The sequence below is a fragment of the Amblyomma mixtum genome, chromosome 8 (assembly GCF_055824585.1).
Source record: "Amblyomma mixtum isolate Tamu chromosome 8, ASM5582458v1, whole genome shotgun sequence".
NCBI classification, from domain to species: Eukaryota; Metazoa; Arthropoda; class Arachnida; order Ixodida; family Ixodidae; genus Amblyomma; species Amblyomma mixtum.
Window position 1 is genome coordinate 71,785,759 of NC_143019.1, and position 20,115 is coordinate 71,805,873.

Genomic DNA, 20,115 nt, shown 5'->3' on the forward strand with positions numbered 1-20,115 from the left:
TCCTTATGGCTGAAGGCTCGAAGAGCTCGCGTAGTGTAGCTCTCGCTACAATATATTAGATGTAACACTGCTAGCTTCATGAATTTGTTCCTTTGTGAAACCGAATTGAGCGTCAGAGGTTAGATTAGGAGCTTCGCAGAAAGAAGACATTCGCACATGAATTACCACTTCAAGTCCTTTCGAGAATACCAGCAATCAGACACTGGTCTGTAACTGAACAAACGTTTTATATCTTTTCTGAACAGCGCAGTAACTTTATCGACTTGCGTGCGCCGAGGAAAAGCAACGTCTCGAAGGCGCACGTCATATACATCAATCAGAACAGGAGCTAAAAAAAATCAATCACAAACTTCACAGGTCTTACCTGAACGTTATCAGCATCACATGATTGGCTATTTTTCACAGCCATGAAAACTGAGAATTCTTAATTACAAGCACTTGGGTTAATGTACATGGAATGTTGTTTCTGAGGAATTTCTGAGGATTCGCTAACAGATCAGTTGCGTTGCGAGTTTCGCTTCACAAAAAAAAGGCAATGAAAGCTTCGCACATGTCCTTCCCCACTACAATTTTACCATCAATGACTATCTCAACTGGTGAAGAATAATAATGGATCCTGAGCAGCATTGGCATGTTTGGTTCGTACCATGACTTATTCGAATCCCAACAATAAGATTCAAATGCGGCATGATAACAGCGATTCCTGGCCTCTCTTAATTCCTTATGCAGTTTGTTTCTATAAGTTTGAAACTTTGCAAAACGGTCTTCCTCACGTGTTCTGAGAAAGGTTCTAAGCATCTTATTCGTTGTTTCAATCTCCCGCAGTAGTTGTGGAACAATGCATTCTTTGCATGCTTTCTTTTGTTCTGGTGTCCATGCGATATATGTGAGACAGATGCTGCGCCATTTCCTTTCCTCAAAAATTAATTTACCAAAAACTAATTTATGCTTTCTTTAGCCTATCATTCTTCCTATTTGAAAAATGTGTTTCCCAATTTGAAGAACTTTTTGAAAAAAATGAACTGCATGCCTTTTCTGTATCGCCAAATTTCACGTCATGACAGTTCACATCAGCGATGGCTTCTTTGAACGCTGAGAGGCTTCCGCCAGTAATGCTTTCCGGAAATGCGCCCTGCTTTTACCCGCCGTAACTGTCGCGAGATGGTGCGCCCTGCTTTCTGAGGCGCACGGGCGGGAATCCTGGGGTTACTTGCGCGTCTTTCCGCCACCTGCCGCGAGATTGCACGACCTGTTTTCCGAGGCGCACGGGCGGGAATCCTGGGGTTATTTGCGCGTCTTTTTGCCAACTGCCGCGAGATGGCGCGACCTGTTTTCCGAGGCGCACGGGCGGGAATCCTGGGGTTCTTTGCACGCCTCGCCTCCGCCCGTCGTCGCAAGGAGTCGGCCACGAGGCTGTCGGGCACGCTGGCCACCACGTCTTGGATGATGTGGACTGTGGTGTCGCTGCAGTCGAGGAACGTGGTCGACTCCAGCACAGAGGCGCCGTTGTTCTTGAGCATTGCGATGGCCGCCTTGTCGACGAGACCGACGTCCCTGGTGTTCAGGCAGTCCAGGAGCGGACAGACCCTGTCTGGGGTCAGGTGCGCCTCGATGTACTTGGAGCAGGCGTTCGCCAGGTCCTGGGCTTCGAACCGCTTTGCCGCTTCGCGGGTGAACATCACCTCCTCGAAACTGTTGCTGTTCAACACGCCGGAGTAGAGGTACCTGCGCGGGGTGGCAGAGACGGCGGATAAAACATGCACTTGAGAATCAACGGAAAAGAGTTGACAGTGCTGTGAACATGCTTTCGCTTGACTGATGACGATAGGGAGCGATTCGTACGCACCGTGTTCTAATGTTTCAAAAATCTAAAGGAGCCAACATTGTGTCTACATTGTGTGCTGCTGCACAATACACGAAGAAAACTCTGTCACACTCTTTCACAGGACTAAAAGGAGCTTCACGTTGCCAATAAGTATCCACGATGTACTGTGACCGTAACCTTCGCGTGCGAACTGCTTCCACTGCATCAACCTGCCAGCCAGAACGTGGCCTTGCACCGAGGAAGCCGCAGAAACAGCCTGAAAATGGTCGTGATCAGTATACACACACAATATCCCCTCTCTGCACTGCCAGGACGGCGTGCGAAAGGCAGGAACGGTTCCGAAACTCGTTCGCAGGCTGCGAAAAAGAGTGCCACATTGTCTACGTTCTCCTTCGAAGATATTTCCACTGGACCAGCTGCAGTGAAGCATATCATTTGTATCGCTCGATAGGTCTGTATATCATACACTTCTATTCGGCCATAAATTTTGAGAGCCACGCCCAAATACCAGCCTGTTTGTAAATTTGGCACTGCTCTGCGCTTGTGGTGTTTGTCTATAGACTGAGGCAAACTATTCATGAGCGGGTCGGAGGCTCACCTCAGCAGTCCGTAGAAACCGTCGGGGTGCAAGCCTTCCACGGGCACCCGCTTCTGACCCGGATAGCGTAAGAAGAGCAGCTCAAAAAACTTCTCATTCCTCGAGGTCAGTATCTCGCTGTGGGCCTTGATGGTCCTCAGTGCCGAGTCCTCCTCTTTGCGCACGTCGAACGCGACATCTGCCATCTGGTCGCTGCTCAGAAGCTCCTCCATTTTGATCTGCAAGCTTTGCAAACGCAGAGGAAAAAATTCACGTGTGCACTTTGTTGACCTAAAGTGCGGTGAGGCGAAAGCCTTTAGCACGGTGTTGCTGCTTGTGACACTGATGTGTAGTTAAGATGTTAATTAAGTACACAATTGTTTGCGAATATTAAATACTGGAGACACTGGAGGGCGTTTGGGAGGCATCCGTATGATTCGACGCCTTTCTGCAAAACTCTCCAGCGTCCTAGACAAGGAGAACTAGATATGCGTTGGCAGGAAGTAGCGTAGCCATTAGCACCCTCGGCAGCGGAACGGAAGGATGGTGGTTCGAATCCCATCGTGCACAAATTTTTTTTTTCTGGTCTGACTAGAAAAAGCATGACATATCTGCTGACAACCTTCTGTCGACAACGATAGGGCATTAAAGGCGTCTGAACAGACATGGCGTAGTTTACCGGGGAGATCTGTGTACTCCGCGTTCCTCGTAAGAACGCCCTCTGAGCATTGAAGTGAGCCAGCGGAACGATTCGACTGTGCCCGCAAACCTGGGGATGTGTAGATCGTTACAGAGGGCGATTCGCTTTGTGCACAACTACTGAGTCAGCAGTGATTTAAGGCCTAGTTATTCTTTCATGATTATAGGGGAGCGGTTAACTTCGGAACGGACAAAACAGACGAAACGGTGCCTCGAGTTGTTTCGTCTGTTTGTAAGATCTGAAGTTAAGCGCTACCCTATAATCATTACTGAGTCATTACAAAATTTTCCTGTGGAGCTGTTTTCTGACGTCTGGGTAAACGTTCACCGACGATAAATGCGATCGATGAAGCGTAGAATGCGTTATCATGCGGTGCACGATTTCTTGAGCGACTTTTGTTCACGAACTGAAACAATTGCATCAACGAGCAAGTTTCGCTTTGAGAAATTATTTCGTTGCACGTTTTCCAGTTATTAAAGCGCAATTGCAATTATTCCAAATTTGGTTGGGTTGGTTGGTTTGGTTTATGGGGCTTAACGTCCCAAAGCGACTAAGGCTATGAGAGACGCCGTAGTGGAGGGCTCCAGAAATTTCGACCACCTGGGGTTCTTTAACGTGCACTGACATAGCACAGTACACGAGCCTCTAGAATTTCTCCTCCAAAGTAATTCAACCGCCACGGCCGGGATCGAACCCGCGTCTTTCAGGTCAGCAGCCGAGCGCCATAACCACTGAGCCACCGCGGCGGGTGTATTCCAAATTTAATTTCAGTTACAATTGTCATCCCTGTAACATTTGCAATTCCTCGAATGCCAATCCCAGTTTTAATTCCAATTGAAATTTCAGTTCCAGTTACAATTAGTTCAATTGTAATTCTAATTCTTTGGAGATTTTTTACAGCCCCCCCCCCCCCCAAGCCAGGGCGCACCTGCGCGCATAGCGCTTCTCCTTTGTGACGTCACTGAACCTTCTCCTTCTCACATCATTTTTTCCATTGCACTGTACACAGACAGACTGACCGCGGGTTCGATCCCGTCCGCGGCGGGCGAATTTCGATGGAGGCGAAATTCTAGAGGCCCGTGTGCTGTGCGATGTCAGTGCACGTCAAAGAACACCAGGTGGCCAAAATTTCCGGAGCCCTTCACTAAGGCGTCCCTTTATCCTGAGTTGCTTTGGGACGTTAAACCCCAATAAACCAAATAAACCAAAACAGACTGACGCTGCGTTTTCCTATGCACGACCGTTGTAATGTTCACGCACTAGAGCCCACTAAACGTGCACCGCAGTTGGGCGGGCGTACGCGTGCGGGAGTTACCAGTGACGGGTGTTTAACGACATTCCGCCCACGTAGCGCGGGTTCGGGCCAGAGCCAGCACCGGGAACCACATCCAGCGTTCACCACGTGCGCTCTCGCCCCGAAGAAAGGAAGGCGCGACAGCACCAGTGTTTATTGCACAGTAAGCTGCATTACAGAACACTGCACTTATCCCGCAGCCGCAGCACGCGAAAGCGGACCCGCAGCGCCGCGCGCGGGGTGCGAGGACAACACGCGCATGACGCCACAGCTAAGGGTGATCGCGGGCCACAAGGCTAAACAAGACGGGCTGCCGCGGTGGCTCAATGGTTACGGCGTTCGGCTGCTGACCCGAAATATGCGGGTTCGATTCCGGCCGCGGCGGTCGAATTTCGATGAAGGCAAAATTCTAGAGGCCCGTGAACTGTGCGATGTCAGTGCACGTTAAAGAATCCCCTGCTGGTCGATATTTCCGGAGCCTTCCACTACGGCGTCCCTTTATCCTGAGTCGCTTTGGGATGTTAAACCCCCCTAAACCACAAACCACACCACAAGACGTGATGACGCGCTGGCGAAGAACCAGCAAAATCAGGCCGTCCCGAACCTACAGCGCCAGCGCCGCACCAAAGGGTGATAGGACCCCGTTAGGGCCTGGACTCGAGGAAACATGCATTCAAAGTAGTGATGCAAAAGTCGGAAAATTGACTATCGATATTATCGAGAGTTTTTTTGAAACTATCGATAGTGTAAAAAAAACTATCGATACTGCTGCTATTGATAGACTATCGGTAGTATTATGAATAGTCTACTATCGACAGTAATACTATCGAGAGTGGAACCGATAGTATTACTATCGATAGTATTGAATCGATAGTGTTGCTATTGATAGTACCGCTATCGATAGTGGAACTGTCGATAGTAAGACTATTGATAGTAACAATACTGATATTATGCATTTGTTGGCAAGCGATACAACCAAAACATTTGCGATACCTGATTGGTTTAGCGGTCTCATGAGGCTTAATGCCCTGAGAGTCAAGCTGTGAGGGATGCCGTAGTAGAGGTCTCCGGGTAAATTTCGACCAGCTGTGGTTCTTTAACGTGCATTGGGACAGTTCGGAAAAATACCTGGAACTGCATCCGATGAAAGCGCACGCACTAGGGAATTTCGGAAAAATACCTGGAATTGCATTCAATTAAAGAACAAACAGCACAAGTTGTACTGGCTTGCTGACGTAACGGCTGCAGAAATGGTTTTCGCACACATGCTTTGCAACTAAGACATTCGCAAGCTAACATTTTACCCAGCAACTCTGTGTAGGGAACGTCTGCAGAGCTCGGTGACGCGTAGGCCGCGAAAACGGCCGAGTCCTGTCACCAACTCATACCATCACCTACATACCACACGCTAGGCCGCCGCGGTGGCTCAGTGGTTATGGTGCTCGGCTGCTGACCCGAAAGACGCGTGCTCGATCCCGGCCGCGGCGGTTGAATTTCTATGGAGGCGAAATTCTAGAGGCCCGTGTACCGTGCGATGTCAGTGGACGTTAAAGAACCCCAGGTGGTCGAAATGTCCGGAGCCCTTCACTACGGCGTCTCTCATAGCCTGAGTCGCTTTGGGACGTTAAACCCCATAAACCACCCAACCAACACACTCGGGAAAGCAAATTTAGGATGCAGTGTGTACGCGTGGTTGATTTTGTAGCATCGATAGTACTATATATAAAAAGTAGCATCGATACGGCTATCGATAGTACTATCGATAGTACTATCGATAGCACGCTATCGATAGTACTATTGATAGTCTTTTTTACCATCGATAGTTCGATAGTGACGCAACTATCGATAGTATCGATAGTATTGTGACGAAGACGAAGCTGGCAGTGGCGCGGTACGGAGCGCTCGCGCTAGGCCGGCGGCCATTAAAATCATCTCATAGCCATGGTTCACTACGCCTCATTCTTCGGCTGGCCGCCACGTAACATTTGGTGGAGGTGCTGGGGCCCCTTCATCGCCATCCTGGTCACGGAGCTTCGGCGTCCTGGGCCTGCCGTGGACGTCGGCCGTGAGTGCCTGGTCCGCGCCGCCCGGCCATGCCCCAGCCCGCCCGACTTGAACCGACCTCGCCGCTCACCCCAGCCCCGTCCCCCGCCCGGACCACAAGACACGACGACCTAAGACCCACAAGACCCAAGACCCACAAGACCCAAGACCCGAACGACCCAAGACCCGAACGACCCAAGATCCGACCGACCCAAGACCCTGCCCACACATGACGACACCGCCCCCCTGCCCCTGCCGTTCGGTGCGTCCAAGGGCCTCGGCCGTCAGCTCCTGGCACCCTACGGCCCGGATGCTTCGTGGACCGGGACTCATTCTCTCATCTTTCTCATCGTGGCGGCCAGCACTGCACCATCTTCTACATCCTGTTCAACCCCCCACTCAAGACCATCGCCATTTCGCCGTCTGTTCGTCACCGATCGGGACGATCGCTCGGAGGCCCCGGGTAGTGTGACGAAGACGAAGCTGGCAGTGGCGCGGTACGGAGCGCTCGCGCTAGGCCGGCGGCCATTAAAATCATCTCATAGCCATGGTTCACTACGCCTCATTCTTCGGCTGGCCGCCACGTAACAGTATTATCGATAGTTTTGCATCACTATTTCAAGGTGCGCGTCTCTGATCATCCGCGCTCTGGGTCCCCTGGCAAAAACCAAGGTTTGGTTTATTGGTTTATTGGGGTTTAACGCCCCAAAGCAACACAGGCTATGAGGCACGCCGTAGTGAAGGGCTCCGGAAATTTCGAGTTCTTTAACGTGCACTGACATCGCGCAGTACACGGGCCTCTAGAATTTCGCCTCCATCGAAATTCGGCCGGCATGGCCGGGATCGAACCCGCGTCTTTCGGGTCAGCAGCCGAGCGCCGTGACCACTGAGCCACCGCGGCGGGGTCAAAAAAAAAAAAAACAAGGAATCGAAAGAAAAAACTGTACGCACATTATTGCTGCCCGAGTCAGCGGCGGTCTCTCCGTGTTATTTCCCTCTCGCGGCCTCTCACCGAAACAGCGCCCGCTAATGGCGCTTGAAGTGACCCAATGGAGACGCGAGGTGGAAGCGAGAGGAACGGAAGGGAGGGTGCTGTACAGCGGTTCTCGAAAAAGCTCGGCTTGGAAAAGAGTGCGACCAGTGCTGCACCTTGCATCCCGCTCGCGGATTCCAAAACGGGGGGTCTCTCTAACGAGCATACGGCAGCAGCGGGCGCTCTCAGATCACGTTACAAGTCGCGCACGTGACTGTCGCCAACGTGTTCGGCAGCTTTCGGTGCGCTAGTGCTCCTCGCCAGACCTCTACACTACTGCCGTCAGCTCCCCCTGCTGTTGCACATACAAACTCTGGATAGTAAACTGGACATTATAGCTTTGGAGGAGGCTAGCGGCTCGATCAAATTACCGGGATTTAAGACATTTACACCACCAGAAATTGATCGAGGGGGCGTATCGAGCGTCTTTACGGCCGTGCTAGTCCATCGCAACACCACAGTGATTCAGCATACCATAGATACCAGCAGGGAGGACTACGTCCTGCTAGAGATTTTGCCAAAAAGAAAGGATAAGAGACTCTTTGTTCTTAATGTTTACTCTTATCCAAAAGATAAGGGAATGGGCTTGGGAGACCTCCTGATAAAGACGCAACGGCTAGCGGCTAGGTCTCAACTCATCGTGGTCGGAGATTTCAATGCGCCTCATCCGGAGTGGGGCTACATCCGAGCCAGCCCGAAGGGAAATAAGCTTTGGCAGGTTGCCCAGGACCTGCGATGGACGATCTTGAACAACCCGCTAGATCATACGAGGATAGGCAACAGCGTGAGCATAGACACCTCTCCAGACCTCACATTTGTGAATGGTATCAGGGATGCAAAGTGGGTAAACAGTGATCACTATATCCTTTCCACGATATTTAGTGCTGCTAAGCACAAAGACAAGGTGAAAGGAACTCGAGTGACGGACTGGGACCGATTTTGGAAATTCAGGAATGACACAGTGAACGGGGAAATCGAGGACTTAGGAGCCTTGGTTGAGACACTCAAGTAGGCCGTGAAGAGTACCACAGAAGAGGTTCCGACGGAAGAGGAGGGCTTTACGGCTGACTCTAGATTGTTACACATGTGGGAAGCACATGCGAGTCTCCTTCGGAGGTGGAGGAAACAAAGGCATAATGGTGTCCCCCGTAGGAAGATGGCCAAGCGAGAACGAGAAATCGAAACCTACACATTGGAGTTGCAGTGCAAACAGTGGTGGCAGATTCGTGACCGGATGAATGGGCAATTCGGAGGCAAAAAAACATGGCAGTTGTTGAGGCACCTTTTAGACCCGGCGGCAACCAAATCTGCGCAGTAGGGGCAAATGGCTAGGTTAGTGCATCGGTATCAAGGCACGACGGGGGATTGATACATGAACTCCGAAGTCGTTACATAAACCGAGAGGCGGGCGGTTGCTTGCCGGATTACTCGGGAGAGGAAAACCTTGAATTGGATGCAGACTTTACGGTGGCGGAGTTGGAGTTTGCAATGGGCCAACTTCGTACCACGTCAGCAGCGGGTCCGAACGGGGTTACTAATAAAATGCTGAGGAACCTGGATTTTAATTCAGTGGGGGCATTCACGAATTTGATGAATAAATATTAGGTGGCCGGGGAGATTCCGCCAGAGTGGAAGCATGCTAGGATTACATTTATTCCTAAAGCAGGGAAGAAGCTCTGGAAAGGGCTGAGTCGGGCTGGTTGGTTCATGTTGAATGGTACGGCAAAACAGCGCTGACGGACGGGACGGAAGAAGATGAGACAAACACATGCGCTGAACACATATACAACAGATGAGCGGAGGCAATAGGCGGAAAGGAAAGTGCCCGATGTACAAGAAATAATTCAAGGAGAGGGCTGAATCGGGCTGGTTGGTTCGTGTTGAATGGTACGGCAAAACAGCGCTGACGGACGGGACAGAAGAAGATGAGACAAACTTTCCTTTCCGCCTATTGCCTCCGCTCATCTGTTGTATGTGTTCAGCGCGTGTGTTTGTCTCATATTCTTCCGTCCCGTCCGTCAGCGCTGTTTTGCCGTACCATTCAACATGAACCAACCAGCCCGACTCAGCCCTCTCCTTGAATTCATTTCTTGTACATCGGGCACTTTCCTTTCCGCCTATTGCCTCCGCTCATCTGTTGTATGTGTTCAGCGCATGTGTTTGTCTCATCTTCTTCCGTCCCGTCCGTCAGCGCTGTTTTGCCGTACCATTCAAGAAGCTCTGCATTGAGAATCTGCGTCCCATCTCGCTAACGTCATTCTTGGCCAAATTGATGGAGCATATAGTTCAAAAGTATCGTTCAAATTTTAAAACTACGGGAACAAAAACAAGGACCGAGCAAGAACAGAGTAACACAGTAACAGTAACACAGTAACAGTAACACAGTAACACAGTAATAGTAACACAGTAACAGTAACACAGTAACAGTAATGGAGCATGTGGTCCTGAACAGGCTTCAGGGTTATGTAGAGGACAAGGAGTTGATACCTGAAACAATGATTGGCTTCAGGGCTAATTTATCAACGCAGGACGTCATGCTACAACTCAAAAAAGACGTGGTTGATCCCGGATATGGCACGGGCACCAAGGCTATCTTGGGGCTCGACCTAAATTAGGCCTTTGACAATGTTACCCATGAGGCAATATTGAGTAACTTATCGGACATAGGACCGGGGGTAGAGGTACATCAGATCGTTTCTGGAGGGTAGGACTGCGGAGATTGTGGTCGGAGAAATGAAATCGGATCCCTTCCCATTGGGGGGCAGGGGGACACCGCAAGGGTCGGTATTATCGCCCTTCCTATTTAATCTCGCCTTGATCAAGATACCACCCAGGCTGCAAGGAATATCGGGTCTTAAACATACATTTTATGCGGATGACATTACTTTATGGGTAACAAGAGGCAGTGACGCACAATTATAAGAAACTCTACAGCAGGCGGTGGATATTGTGTAGGAGCTAGCAGGGGAAGCAGGACTCTCGTGCTCTCAGCCCAAGTCCAAGCTTTTTGTGCTGAGGGATAAACCAAGAGGGATACATGCGAGGCACTATGTGCCGCCACCTCCTTTACAGGTGAAAGTGGGGGGAGTACCGGTCGCTGAGGTCCAAACGATCAGGATCCTGGGTATGTATCTGCAGACTAACAGGAAGAATAGCGAGTCCTTGGAAAGGCTTAAAAATACGGTCAATACTACCGTGCGCCTAATCAGGAGAATCGCCAATCGTAAGAGAGGTGTTAAGGAAAATGACTTGTGTAAGCTAGTGCAGGCGTTTGTGCTCAGTAGAATAGTGTATGCGACGCCTTATTTGAAATTGGACGCGACGGAAAAAGGCAAGGTGGAGGCTATGATTAGGCAGGTGTATAAAGCGGCCCTTGGAATGCCTCACAATGCGTCTACCGAAAGGCTGCTGGGGTTAGGGGTGCACAACACCCTAGAAGAACTGCGGGAGGCGCACTTGGTGATGCAGCTCGGTAGGCTTTCAAAAACAAAAGCAGGAAGGGACATATTGGAAAGGATCGGCATTAGAGTTTACGTTCCAGCCGGTGACGCGAAAATTCAGGTGAGGCAGGAAATGCACAAGGGCTTGTGCATAAAACCTTTGCCCAAGAACATGCATCCAATACATCACGAGGACCGCAGGAAAGCAAGAGCCAAAGCTTTACATGCTAAGTACGGGAAGTACAACGGGGCAGTCTATGGAGATGTCGCCGAGTATAAGGACAAGGATGCATTTGCAATTGCGGTGGTGGACGGGCGGGGACGCTTGATCGCATCTGGATCAGTCAAAACCCGCTCCCCAGAAACTGCAGAGGAAGCGGCGATAGCATTAGCTATAACTAGTAGTCATGCTGACCTCATCTTCTGCGATTCAAAAACAGCCATCCGAAATTTGGCGATGGGCAGAATATCTGTCACAGCGGCTGAATCGGCCCACGGGGCGAGGGACTACGGAGGAGGAAATTGTCTGGGTACCTGCACACTCTGGGAACCCTGGCAACGAGACGGTTCACATGAATGCTCGAGGCTTCGTCAGCCGAGTAGGTGAGCCGGACGTCCCGGGAGAGTCCCGGGACGTCCCGGGAGGTCCGCGAGAGATGGGCTGGTATCCTTTCATGGCATTACTAACCATTTCAGACTTGAGCGGAGGATTTACCCACCCCCGGACAAGCAATTGGTGAAGACGCAGGAATGCGTCTGGCAACGATTGCAGACTAGATATTTCTTCAACCCATACGTGTTGAGCAAAATCTACCCGGATATTCAGCCGGAGTGCAAATGGTGTCAGGAATTGGCAACCTATGACCACATATTATGGAGCTGCAGCATAGTACCGCCACCAGCGGATATTATGCGTGATCCTTCCCTCGAGCAGTGGGAGGCCGTGTTGGCCAGCTCAGACCCGGTCGCCCAGACCAGGGCCGTGGAGTGGGCCACCCTGGTCGCCGTCAGCCATGGGTTGATGGCCATCTAACACGGAATCGTCCACACATGCTTTCTGACGAAAATAAAGTATTTCCATCCATCCGCAAGTCCGACTTCGGAAAGTAATTAAAAACAAGAACTATGGCGAGCGCGGGACGTTATAGTGTCGGCCTTTGCAATACGTAGAATATTAAACCGTTCCTGATGCTTCGGCCGCGTTTCGATGGAGGCGAGACACAAAATGCGCTCGTATGCTTTTTGAAATCAGAGCAGTTAAAGATCCCCAGACGGCAGAGATTATTCCGGTGCCGACAGATAATTGAGAGACGACAGATACTTCAGCAAATGAAAAATATAATGCGCCAGTAGGCTGCTTGAAATAAATCGCGATTAATACTCTAGCCGATTAATCCGAGAAGAGGCGCCTTATCAGTCGCCTCCCCCCGTTGAATTGAATTCCCCGAATATCCGAAGCAACCTCCGTACGCATTCCACTGAGGTACTGAGAGGCGTGCAGATATCGTGAAACGGGGGGTATAGTTTCGGATTCTCCGCCGTGCCGAAAAGAGCTGCCACCGGAATCCCACAATGCGGGTGTGCATGCCTGAAGGAAAATCACCCTTAACCGAGCAATTTTAATGTGCATGCGCAGAAATAACCCCCGAGTCCCTGAAAGCAAATTATTAAGCAGGAGCTAGCTCTAATTCCCCTACTATCTGAATGTGAGTTAATGTAAACTGCTTCTCGTCCGCTGTTGAATCCCTATAAACGGCGGTCACAGCGGCACTTTCCACGGCCGGGAATGACTAAAGCCTCTCAAAAGGGCTTTAGGTAGGACCCCTTCACATTTAGAGAGAAAATGGGAGCGCGTCACCACCATGCTTCGAGGTTTTTATCACTTGATCTCACCCCACTGCTCTGCACATGCCCCAAAGCCGTTCGCAGTGCTAGTGTGTGTTGCATGTTCGAGTCGCATACCGAAGCTTTCTACTTGAGCAACGTCAGAGGAGAAGGCTGAGAGAGTGGAGTCATGTGCTTCTACTGCAGCGTTAACTGAACATGCACGCAGGGGCAGGATCGCATAGCTGCCTTTGCAACAGCAGTGGTGAACGTCTGCGCTCAGTACTCCCCCCTTCTCCGTGGTACCGTGGTACCGCGGTGCCACGCGCTGGAGACACGATAGTGAGCGCGCCGACGACGGAGATGCGTGTGCTTTCCGTCTTATCTCAGCGTGTTTACACGCTTATCTCAGCGTGTGCTTTAGAAGCTGACTCGATGACGCAAGCACAATGTCAAGGGGCACGAAGCCGCGATAATTCGCGTGCACTAACCTTGCTCAGCTCGGAAAGGTATGCAGCTGAAGGCGAGGTCCCGTTCAAGGCCCACAAGTGTCTCGCGAGATGGTGCATAGCCCGTTGATATCTTTCCTCGCTTCTTTAAATCCAACAACTGTCTCCTAAGAACTTCCTCGGATGCCGTTGACACGACGCCCGCCACGACGAGGCGCGGTGCTGGAAACGGAGGAAACTTGGTGTACGCTGTAGCCGTACGGCCGCCCGAAAACCTGGCGCGAATGCTTAAGCGCGTGAATTCAACTTGTAGCGCACGGTAGCAGCACGAACGGCTTTGAGGCCGCTGCGCGCCGTGGGAAGGAGACGACGCGCCCAGCAGCGTCTCCGTCGCTATAGCAACGCTGCGCATGCGCAGAAAGCAGTGCGGATGAGATCAAGTAATAAAAATTTCTGCCCGCTCGGAAAGCCGCTGCTGCCAAGAGCCGGCGAGAATGGGCGGCACCAGGCGCATGCCCGGAAAGAGCAGCCTTGCCACCTATTATCCCCCGCTGTGGGCGGCGGCGCGTTGCGAAGATTGCCCGGTACGCTTAAAACAACCAGCTTGCGCGTTTGCGTGCCGCTAACCAAGAAGCGAGCAGATGCCTCGAAAGACGGGTATAGTTTCGGATTCGCCGCGATCGAAAAACGTCTCTGCTGCGGGGAAACGCCCCGCCACCGCTATCGCATGCAGTGCCTTCTAATCAGTACAGACAGATATGGCCTCGCAAGTTCCAACAAAGCACATTAGAGGTGAACTGAAGAGGAATCTGAAGAACTCGTCTTTTTGCCAAGGGAACTCAATCTACACATTCCGAGCATTCTTAGAAACTTCGACTTATTGGCATGTCTGGCCGATTTCCCTAATTAAATCGAATTAACGTCCGGCTCCCGACTTCATTTCTTGAATTCTCCCCGTACGGTGGGCGGAGTCGACCAACGCGTGGAGTGCCTTTCAGCCAGCTCCGTGGAGGCTTTGCTTTCTCTTTATTTTGTTTTTTTTTTTGTTTAGGTTTCCGTGAATAATTAGTTTCATTCGCAGATAATATAGCCGCAAAATAAGCCCACGGAAATAAAAATACGCTAATTCGATTTAATTAGGGAAATCGGCCAAACAGGGCAATAAATCGAGGTTTCCAAGAATGCTCGGAACATGTAGATCGAGTTCCAGCGGCAAAAAGACGACTTCAGATTCCTCTTCACTGCACCTTTAAACTCGTGATATCTGTACTCTTAAGCTGAATGTGGGACAATGAAAACGCCTTCACTTACGCGGTTAGTTTCACTTAACCGACGGGCGCTGCGGGAATTTTCGGCGGGGTACGGCCTTTTCACTCTTAGAGGAAAACTGGGTGCGCGTAACCTCGGCGCTTCAAATGCAGTTGCTGCCAAGAGCCGGTAAGAATGGGCGACACGAGGAGCATACCCAGAAAAAGCCGTCAGTGGGCCGTGCTTGTTACGTCATGCGCTTTGCCGCCGATTATCCTCTACTGTGGGCGGCAGCGCTTTGCAAAGATTTCCCGGTATGCTTAAAAAAAAAAAAAAAAAGCAGCTCCCGGGTTTGCGTGCCGCCGACAGAAACCGAGAAGCGAGCAGATGTCTCGAAAGACCGCTATAGTTTCGGATTCGCCGCGAGCGAAAAATGTGCGGCCGGAACTTTATCTGGCGGCGCTGCGATGTGCGCGCTGTGAGAGCAGCATAGGCTTTCTTAATATAACCTCTATGGTGAGAGCTACAATCCTTACACTATGTTGTTATCCTATGAAGCGTCATCCGTAACGCAACAGTGCATCTTGGCGCATGGTTTTCACCCAAGTCTATGCGCTCGGGCTACTGCAGTCCGTTGACGACTTTATACTGCAGCCATAGGCATATCTTACGCGAGCAATGCATGCCGTTGCTATAAAGCCTTGTAAAATGCGATTTACCCGCTCTTTTATAGTTTATAGAGGTTTAACGTCCTAAAGCGGCTTGGGCTATGAGGGACGCCGTAGTAAAGGGCCCCGGAAATTTCGACCAGACGGGATTCTTTAACGTGCGCTGACATCGCACAGTACACAGGCCTCTAAAATTTCGCCTCCATCGAAATTCGACTCCCGCGGCCACGATAGAGCCCTCGTCTTTCGGGTCAGCAGCCGAGCACCATAACCACTAAACCACCGCGGCGGCCTCATGCGCTTTGTTGAAGAATGCCTTCGTTGCACTAATGTAATGTGCGTTTATTTTTTGAATGATAAAAGGTGCGAGAAGTCATCGCTCGCATTGTATTTGAGTCACTATTATTGATTAACCCCCCCCCCCCCTCCCTTTTTTTTTGTTCCTGGCGAGCTCAGGCCGAAGCGACCCCCGCGTATTAGTGATGGCAGGTTCAGGTAAAAACGTTGAATACGGACGAAATAGAATAGCATTCGAAATGAGAATGGCATCATCGACAACGGCCAATAAAATGCGTTCATCTTTTCTCTCGCGCAAGCTTTCCCTTCAACATCTACGTCGCATGCGACCATTTAGTTCAAACTATATTTTTTCCTAAAAGGGCGGTTACAGTTTCCATGACAGTGGCTGTGCAGTGGCACACATGCGTGCAGGATGACTTAATTAGCACGCTATAAATTAATTATTGCGTAATACCACTCACCGAACCGAGTCCCGCGGGAGATGCTTCCTGCTGTGGCACGGCCTCAGCGAACTTTGCTTAAGTGCGATTCCTCAACAGCGTCACGTATAAATGCGCAATACAGCCAGATATCGGCTCTTTCGCCAGCGCACACGATACGCGATAACGCCGCATATCACCTGCGTGACTTATTCGCAGTAGAGCGAGATATCGACTCCTTCGACAGCGCACACAAGACGCGATAACGCCGCATTTCTTGGGCGCGCGCCCCGGCGGTAAGGCGACATATATGGAGTTTGCGACGTTGCCGACATTACGCAATCCTGCATGCGCTGCTTTTTGTGTGAGTGGGAAGTGCGCACTTACAGCCCCTGAATAAACTAAATGTAGTCAGGAATTCCTCTCAAGTTTCCGGCTTCTCCCCTCTCCCCTCTCCCGGCTATGCTTCATTTTCTTTTTTTTTTTTGATGCGAACGCATTTCTTGTCTCTTGGATGGCGTCACCACGAGATGTGTACGAGATAACGACGATACGAACGATGTTAGGTAAAGATGGACAGAAAAATGATAGGTGTAAATTTAAGAGACCGGAAGCGGGCAGAGTGGGTGAGAGAACAAACGCGGGTTAATGACTTCTTAGTCGAAATCAAGAGGAAGAAATTGGCTTGGGCAGGGCATGTAATGCGAAGGCAAGATAACCGCTTGTGCTTAAGGGTAACGGAGTGGATTCCGAGAGAAAGCAAGCGTAGCAGGGGCCAGCAGAAAGTTAGATGGGCGGGGATAAGGTGGCCACAAGGACAGGGTGAATTGGAGAGGCATAGGAGAGGCCTTTGCTCTGCAGTCGGCGTAGTCAGGCTGATGATGATGAAGTAACGATAACCACGTAATTAACAGGTATATAATTGATGAAATAAAGTAACAACAGGTAATTAGTAATTAGTAAACATAGTGACAGTAATAATAGTTAGTTGTGGTAATAGTGATAACAGTTAGTTGTAGACGACCGCAGCGGTGGCCTTGTGGTCTGAGCATCCGCCTCGCATGTAGGAAGTGCCGGGTTCGATCCCCCCTGCCGCCGGGTGCCCACCGGTAATACAATGGATACAAGCTTTCTCATGGCCTCGTGCTCGGCTTGTTAAGCGTGAAATGCTTAGGAAATGGGTCTTTGACCCCACTTTGAGTAGAACAAAATACCTTGTGCCATGGCGCTTTTTGGCCAGAGATAGATGCCCTTGCGCCGAAAAATCCATCATAAGTTAGTGGGAGTACTATTTAGTGACAGTAATAGTAGTATTGACGTCATCAATCAGTCATGTGGTGGGACCAACTTGTGGTCGAAAAATCCATCATAAGTTAGTGGGAGTACTATTTAGTGACAGTAATAGTAGTATTGACGTCATCAATCAGTCATGTGGTGGGACCAACTTGTCACGTGGCAGGATCATGTCGAAACAAGAAGTTGTCGGCGAGGTGATGACGTCACAGAAAACAAAAAGACTTAGTAAAAACATGTCTAGACAAGAAGTTACGTCGGTCCCTGTCAGTTCGTTCGTGGATGCCATTTTCCTGAACAACAGAGCGAACTTGGACGAGGACTGAAGGAAGACACACTTCAGTTCTCATCCAAGTTCGCGCTGTTCTTCAAGAGAGCGCCATACCAACTCGCCTGAGCATCCGTTTTAAAGTCAGGGGCGTCGACACGTGCGGAACTCTGAATGCATCTGCATTTCCGCAAGTAATTTTTTTAGTTCGACGGAGTTTTGGCGGGAAGAGTTTTGCCAGCTTTGACGGGGCGCTTACGCGTGCGGTGGCGATGCCTAGCTTGTCCTGTGCTTATGGGTGCAACAACTGAGGGAGGCAATGGAAAAAGACTTTTTGTTGTTCCTCCCGGCAAAAACAGCGCGGCTTGCAGCAAGTCTCTCTGCAGTGGATCGGTCTGGAAAACTCCGGTACACAGTAAAAAAATTTCCACCCTTAAAGGTGTAGCGCTCATGGCTGCACCCTTTCCACGCCCTCATTTTTTCTTATTTTTTTTGGAAAAGGGTGCGCTGAGAACGTTAGCACCTTTAATGCACCCATGGACCCTTCGAAGCTGCACGGGTGCAAGGGTGTTGTAGCCCCTTCGGGTGCAAGAGTGCGTAAGGGTGTACGGTATTCTTTGATTTGTCGAACAACATTCCAGTAGTTCAATCAAGCGTGCTTTTAAAATGATGCGGGCTATTCGAGTTTTCCATTAAAAGAAAGCTGCAACCATGATGCGAGCAGCTATGACTGGAGTCTGTGTCCCCAGAATGTGATAATTGACTGAATTATTTTAGCTGAAGTGCTAAGCGTCACTGACTCCAAATAGGGGGTCGCTGAAATGACACACATAAACTTTGAGAAAGTTTGAACGGAACGGTATCTGCTGTTTCAGCCGGCGTCTTCGCTTCGGCGGACGCGGTTGTTGCCACGCGCGTCATTGCAGATCAAGGAGGCTCAGAAACACCGTGAGGCACACATCTGTGTATTATAGTTCGCGATGCTGTAAAGTTAGTGCAAAGTTAGACAGATCGTCAGCAGCTTGTCATAGGAAATGTTTAGCTTCTATTCAAGAGTTCTCCCCAATAAAGGAATTGATCAGCGCCTTTTAAAGCAATAAAAACCTATGAAACTTTAAAGCAGTCGGAAAAAGGGTGCGAAGAGCATACTTTGCTCCCTTTTACGTAGCCAAAAAAAAATAAGGGTGCAGTTGTAACGGTCCCGCCCTTGCTATGGGTGCGACGAGCATACTCTGCACCCTTTTGGGAGGGTGTGACTTATAGACACGGAAATGCACCCTTAAGGGTGCAAATGTTTTTACAGTGATAATGCTCTGGATCCGCGCCTATGTGGCCTAAGTGGCCGTTCCTCAGTAGTCAATGGTGTTTTTTTTTCGCAAGATTTCATGTGAAGTCCGAGTAAATGTTCGAGGTGGGTGCCATATCTTTAAGGTCTAAAGACTTGTTAGTCTTGGGGTTGAAATTTACCGCTTCACTAATTAAGCGTATCTCCATTCGCCATCCCGGCAAGAGGGATGCAAACACCCATCGTCTCATTCAAGACTTTTGGCCGGATGCCGTATGGGTGGACGCTGCCTGCACGGGTGATGAAGCGACAGCAGCTGCGGTGGACTCCTCTTCATCCACCCTCCTCACACTACCTCTCCCTCCAGACACGTCCCCAGAGGCTGCAGAGGAAGCCGCCATTGCACTTGCTATCACCCGCACGGAAGCCCGGTATATTTTATCTGACTCTAAAACTGCGATTATAAATTTTGCTCGAGGCCGAGTTCATGTCCCTGCTTTTGGCATACTGGACTCGCCCGATGCACCCCCGCCCCGCCAAGTGGAGCTGATATGGGTGCCTGCGCACTCCGTTAATCCCGGAAACGAGGCCGCCAACCTTTTAGCCCGAGGTTCTTTAAACCGGGCTCAGGTGGCCTCGGACCGGGGATTCACGAAGGATCGCATGCACTCATTCAGTGAGCTGACCCAGGCATACAGAGCCTCTCGCCAGCTCTACCCCCCGCCCCACCCCTCCCTAGATAACAGACACGCAACACTCTGGCGCAGATTACAAACACATACTCTCCCCTCGCCCCTTACCCTAACCCACTATCATCCCTCCTTCCCCACTCCTGCTTGCGCCCTATGCCCAGAACCCTTCGCTTCTTCCCTCCACATCCTTTCCCTCTGCCCGGCGGACCCTCCCCCGCGGGACCTAGAGAACCTCAAGACCTGGGAGGACTGGGAGACCCTGCTGCGCTCGGAGGACCCGGCCGTGCAGACCATCGCCACCGGCCGTGCTGCCAGTGTTATGGACCTCAGGAACATAAACACTTGAGTGCAGTGGGGTCGTGCGGGGACCCTGGGGCGTGCCCCGAATTCCTTTGTAAATAAAGTTTTCTCTCTCTCTCTCTCCCTATGCAAAATCACCTACTCCATCTCTTGCCTCTACCTTAAACCCATGGAGACCGAGGAACTCAATAAACTTATCGGCACAGCCTACGAAGCTGCTCTCCTTCTCCCTAGATCAACGTCCAGGGAGAAACTCCTTGAACTGGTGGTGCACAACACCCTGAGAGAGCTGGCCAAAGCCACACCTTGTAAATCCATACCATCGGCTCTCACATACCGAAACAGGCGAAATACTCCTGCGCTGACTCGGAATAATCCCCCCTGGCTATTCCACAGCACGAGGAGAGGTTGCTCGGGAAGACCAACATGGGTCGCAGAATCCCTACCGGTGGCTGTG

General features: G+C 50.6%; 1 protein-coding gene across 2 annotated transcripts; it reads right to left on the reverse strand.

Moving 5' to 3' along the window:
* Positions 1 to 208: 208 nt before the first annotated feature.
* LOC149332937 (uncharacterized) lies at positions 209 to 15,988 on the reverse strand. Of its 2 annotated transcripts, XM_089558493.1 has the most exons (4): positions 15,863 to 15,938; positions 13,228 to 13,407; positions 2,424 to 2,648; positions 209 to 1,725 (listed from the first exon to the last, which is right to left on the reverse strand). In XM_089558493.1, exons 3-4 carry the CDS (start codon positions 2,633 to 2,635, stop codon positions 1,071 to 1,073), a joined length of 867 nt encoding a protein of 288 aa, XP_089414619.1. In that variant the 5' UTR covers positions 2,636 to 2,648; positions 13,228 to 13,407; positions 15,863 to 15,938; the 3' UTR covers positions 209 to 1,070. The 2 variants fall into 2 exon arrangements, with proteins under 2 accessions (XP_089414619.1, XP_089414618.1); XM_089558492.1 differs by lacking the exon at positions 13,228 to 13,407 and having other exon boundaries at positions 15,863 to 15,988.
* Between the last annotated feature and the right edge of the window lie 4,127 nt (positions 15,989 to 20,115).